Genomic DNA, 5,596 nt, shown 5'->3' on the forward strand with positions numbered 1-5,596 from the left:
TTGTATGTTCTCGGCATAAAAACTCTGTAAACTCACAGACAAGTATTAATAAGTATAGATTAATTGTGACAAAAAATTCTCAAATCTATAAAAAAGAAAAGTAATTGTCATACAAGAATTATGGTATTGTCGTTATTATTAACGGCTATTGGATTCTTAAGAGGCGGATCTTAAATGGTCTTCTGTTTATCGGTTGAACGTAATAATTTTCGTGGAAGGATATCGTACAATACAAAAACTTTTATCGCATTTGAGAATCCTCTAAAATTAAAGTATATGTATTAGTATGTGTCTGCAATTTGAAATTGATGTCACGAACAACAATTTTTTTTTGTTATGCTGTTTAAACATTTTTTAAATCAGACGTAACGTCTACACTTTTCGTAATATTTGTTTGATACAAAAGCTTTGGAATTTGTACGTCCAAAATTGAAAGTTATAAACTAATAAAGTAATAAGAAGAATAAAATTGTTGAAATTAGATTTACATGTAATTAAAACGATATCGCTTTACAAAAATTTATGTATATATGTGCGTACGGCATTGAATTGCAGTATATAAGAATGAGTCAATGCGTCACATTTTATCAGTAAAATAGCAATTTCCTTCAGAGTTCGTTTTTTGAAATTAAGATCTCATTAAGAAATAGATTTGTATATACTATAACGCAGTATCAATTATTCTTTTTCTGGACGATCATAGGTATAATAATTTGGCCCTTAGGATCAAGAGAGTAATTATGAATGTCAGATGATTGTTGGTCAAGTAATTCTAGAAGTTCTCCTGTTTCGCAAGTTCTTTTCTAATGAGAACTTCTTCTCCAACGGGAAGTTCTTCTCTATCGGCAACTTCTTCTATATCGTATAACGGCTTTAATGCGGCGGGAACTTTTATATCATCCATAATACTTTCAATATTTTCAAGAGGACTCGCAACATATTCTGATGGTTCTGAAGTCTTCGTTGCGGATCTGTATATATATATATATTGTGATAAAAAAATTAAAGAGATATAAAATGTAATATAGTATTTAATAATTATATTACTTGATAATTATATAAAAAGCCTCATCTCTTCAATCTAAATATACGCTTAGAATAGTAAAATTCTGTAGTAACTTATGAATTGTTAAATTAAATACTTATATTTGTGGTTTTGTATATATGAAAGTATAACTGTCCCAAATTTATTGTTAGGATATATTATAATAATTAAAAAGGAAAAAGGGATACGAGTCTAAAAACAATCAACATAAAATGACAAACTCTACAAATAGTTAAAAAATTAAATAAAACATGTCATGAAATTAAAAAGATAATTATAATTTGACAATCAGAAGATGAACAAAACAAACGTTTTGATCCTTGTTGGATCATTTTCAATGTGACAAATAAATTAATAATAGAAATGTAACGTAGATAAAACATAAGAAATTAAATAAAATTCGCATGTATAATGAGTTTAAACTCATTATACATATACAATGAATGTCGGCATTACTCTTTTTCTATCGTCATTATTATTTCTTATGTGCTTGTCTTATAATATCAAAGATAATTTTTGCCTCTTTCTTTTAATTGTAACTTATTACTTGCGACTTGTTTTGTACCTTTCTTTTTATTGTTTTCGACTCGATTTGTACATTTCTTATTATTTTTATTTACTTCCATCGTTAATTTATTATTATAATTTATACTTGCTAACAGAAAGATGTTCGTCCTTATACACACGCACGGTTCGGAGGAGCACATTTGTGTCAACTATAATTGTTTGTTTCATTTCCTTTCAATTTGGAGCGAGTTTTATAGTTAATATTGCGTCCGAATGCAAATTTTATTTAATTTTTTATGTTTTATCTACGTTACATTTCTATTATTTATTTATTTGTCATTGAAAATGATCCAACAAGGATCGAAACGTTTGTTTTGTTCACCTTCTGATTGTCAAATTATAATTTACCTTTTTAATTTCATGACATGTTTTATTTTATTTTTTAACTATTTATACAGTTTGTCATTTTTGTTGATTGTTTTTAGGCTCGTAGCCATTTTTCCTTTTTAATTATTATAATTTATTAATTTTATAATTTAATATGATATTATGTTATATGCGAAATAAAGGTACAATGGTACATAAAGAGAATTATTTGGGGAATTTATCTTATATATATGACAATCTTCGAACAACTTCGTATTTCGAAAAGCTTTATGTTAATCTCTGTCTCATTCACTAATAAAACTATCAATAAAATACAAAATGAATGTAATTAATTTCATTGAAGTGCAGGGTATAAATCTTTGAAACATTGCATTGTATTATGAATATTTAAAACAATGTACCACAACTATCATTTTTTCGGAATAAATTTTAAGATTGAATTCGTTCTTGAAGGCACATTTAATCATAAAATATGTGCGTATGCATAAATGTAAACTTCATTTCATAAAATATTATAAATATGAAAAGAACAAGTTAAATATATATGTCAATTCCATAAAAATTAAACTATTAGGTGTTGGAATTAATTCGTAGCGTTTTACAAGTGATGGGAAGTACTTTCATTAATGTATTTTTTAATGCTCATGTGAAATAAATAACATTCTTTCATTAAAAACGCTACGAATTAATTCCAACACCTAATATATCTGAATTAATAGCATAAAATTATAAAAATAAGCTTAATGAAATCAATTTACCAAAGCGAGTGCATTACGCATTGCATGCAATAATCGACAATTAAACAACATGCAATTATATTATTTATGAATATACGCTAAATGAGAAAACAAATTTGATCACACATGAATATTTAGCAGTGACAGAAGAAGTACCTTTTTTTTCCAGTTAATGCAAATACTGATAAACTGAATATGAAAAATGTTTGTATATAAGTATGGCTGCGGAAACTATAATAACATCTTATACATATAGTATCGTATAAAATATTATATAAAATAGTATAACAAAATTGGAGAAATAATTTGGCATTAATTGGTTATTATATAAATATTAATGAAACGCTTAATAAATAAGTGTTATACACAACATCATATAGATTATATTTGAATAGGGAAAAAATACAAATTGATTCGAAAGATCTATTAGCATGAATTAAAATTAATTTAAATTGAATAATTACTCGTTAGGAACTCGTGTTCTATCCGTGTCATCGGTCAAATTAGAAGCTATTGTAGTTTCCTGATATTCCGCAACCTCAATCATACTGCCGCTTGTACTAGTACTTGCGCCAAACATATAAGTATCTTCGTAAATAACTTCGTCTGGATCGAAGATTTTATGTCTATATAAGGAGTAACAATAAAAGTAAGAAATACGATAATGATATCAATTGTGCACAAAACTCCGTAAAAGAATTCCTATATTATTTCTCATAGTTGTTCAAAATATACTTATTGTATACTTACTTGTCCCTGTGTAAATCAAGATGCGTCGTTAAATTATCGATTCTACAACCTTTCAATATTTTACTACATATATTGCACTGTGCATCGCCAGATGATGTTTGAGTAAAATAATCCCATGCCCAATGAATGTTACGTTCTGTCTTCTGTTCTTCTGTTAATACTTGCGGATGGTACATGGTCAAGTGCTCGAGTAATAAAGAATAGATGCTTCTATAACTTATTCTTGACAAACAATATTTGCAATTTGTGAAATATTCCACTTTTGATGGTATGAAATGTTTACGCAGATATTGACGAACTCGGACATTGAATACTCGGATCTTGTTGTCTTTTAATTGCTGGTCCGCCATTATAATTGCGCGTTTTGTATTACGGAATTTTAAAGCATTTAATCGGACTTAATCACTGAAGGTATAGAAACGATATGAAGAAGCATAAACTCCAGAAGGTCAAAAACAGAAGTATCATTCTTTCGCGGAATATAAATATTGGTATGTTTAGTTTGAATATGTCTCTTCAGTGCTGTGTTTTTGTCTCGTTTCGGATTCTACGAAATCTTAGCAGGACGAGGGATGTGGAATGTCAGGCTCCGTTTTGTGTTAATATTTCTGTTACACGCACGTAAGGTGAGAGGGGATATGAAAATCAGGACCAAGCGATATTTCTTTGGTGAGAAATCGCCTCTGTGCGACAGGAATGCTCGCGGAAATATAAGAAGAAATGAAAATAAATATTGGGCGAGTTCAAAACAGCAAAGCGGCTAGTCATGCTTACCGAACGATTGTATATGATTGTTTAAATCTATAAGTAACAATCAATTATGTTCATTTGTCGGCGAGCAGGCTAGCCGGTTTGTCAACTTGAACGCCCTCAATGATTGCGTTCAGCAGAACGTTTATTTTGCACTTCCAAGTTTTCTTATCGTTGATTGGATTATACTTTTAGATCTAAAAGAATAATCCTATCTCAGTAAACAATACATAAAACGATTGCAAAACTGTTCTGCTGTTGTGTTCTGCTGAACGATAGCAATCGATGAGATACTAGGTTTGTTCACGTCGCATGCTCCAACATGTTCCAACATACTGTTGCTATAATTTTTAGTCGCTCTAATGAGTGCATTAGAGTGAGTTGAATCTATGATAGGAGCATATTGAAGCATGTTGGAGCATGCGACTCGAACAAACCTATTATTAAAAATTATCGGCGCTTATGAAAATTCGCGTGTTCAAATTTAAGTAATTAAGAATAAGAAACTAATGATACAATACTAATTTCATGATTTGCTAATTTCATAGACATATATGTACATTTAAAACTTAATGATACTTGAATTTTATTGGAAACTGTGATTTTAATGTTACCATCTGAGTTTGATTATCAATAAAGATGATAACTCCAAAGAAAAAATTTTAATTTTTCGGCAATATATAATATATTATAGCATTAAAAGTATGCATATTTATTTATACAGCATTTATGTAATAAAAAATCACAAATTTAATAATCCCATACAGCGCGAAACATAGTGGACGTTTTTCCAATTAGTTTCGGAGAGCCAACTGTTATAAGACGATAACAATGGTTATCATTGCGAATGTACAATATATTTGATATCAAATAAATACGTGTCTGTTACTACACAAACTTGTTTCAATTGTCATGTTCATTACATGAAATGTAGATATATAATAGAACCGTAACCTTATTGTGTAATATACATGATAACCGACATGTAACTGCAATATGCCAGGTACGCAATGTCGGTTTACAACAGATATTTAACTAAAAGATATTATATGCTCATCGAACATAACCCTAATCAATTCATATCAGTTTTATGGACTGAATCAAGTTTTCAAGTGCTTTATTACTATTTACTTTTAATATAATCGTAAAAGCTATTACTTATATTAAATAAATATGATAACAAAATAAGTTACTAACTTATTTTTAATTATATTGTAAATAATAAAATAGATTAATTATTGAAGGAAAAATCTTGGATAAGATATTAATCAAAACTCTTGACAAAAATACAGTGATTTGATTGTATATCAGCAGACATCTTTCGTGCAGCAGTCTCCAAAATTCAACTATATAGTCATAAGGATGACTATAAGATCACCAATCTTTATTGTAAAAAGGTATACAAAGAAGAAGCAAATAT

General features: G+C 28.6%; 1 protein-coding gene across 1 annotated transcript; it reads right to left on the minus strand.

Moving 5' to 3' along the window:
- Nucleotides 1-206: 206 nt before the first annotated feature.
- On the minus strand, nucleotides 207-3,779 carry LOC105147687 (uncharacterized). The gene is made up of 3 exons (XM_087408744.1): nucleotides 3,427-3,779; nucleotides 3,141-3,302; nucleotides 207-971 (listed from the first exon to the last, which is right to left on the minus strand). Exons 1-3 carry the CDS (start codon nucleotides 3,774-3,776, stop codon nucleotides 773-775), a joined length of 711 nt encoding a protein of 236 aa, XP_087264870.1. The 5' UTR covers nucleotides 3,777-3,779; the 3' UTR covers nucleotides 207-772.
- Between the last annotated feature and the right edge of the window lie 1,817 nt (nucleotides 3,780-5,596).

This window comes from Acromyrmex echinatior, chromosome 8 (genome assembly GCF_024713525.1).
Source record: "Acromyrmex echinatior isolate Ae372 chromosome 8, ASM2471352v2, whole genome shotgun sequence".
Classification (NCBI taxonomy): Eukaryota; Metazoa; Arthropoda; class Insecta; order Hymenoptera; family Formicidae; genus Acromyrmex; species Acromyrmex echinatior.

Excerpts from the sequence above, each read along its gene's own strand:
- LOC105147687 (XM_087408744.1), bottom strand. The coding sequence starts at position 3,776 with ATGGCGGACCAGCAATTAAAAGACAACAAGATCCGAGTATTCAATGTC. Across the intron at positions 3,303-3,426 it reads CTTGATTTACACAGGGACAA|ACATAAAATCTTCGATCCAG; the intron begins GTAAGTATACAA and ends CTCCTTATATAG. Across the intron at positions 972-3,140 it reads AGAACACGAGTTCCTAACGA|ATCCGCAACGAAGACTTCAG; the intron begins GTAATTATTCAA and ends ATATATATACAG.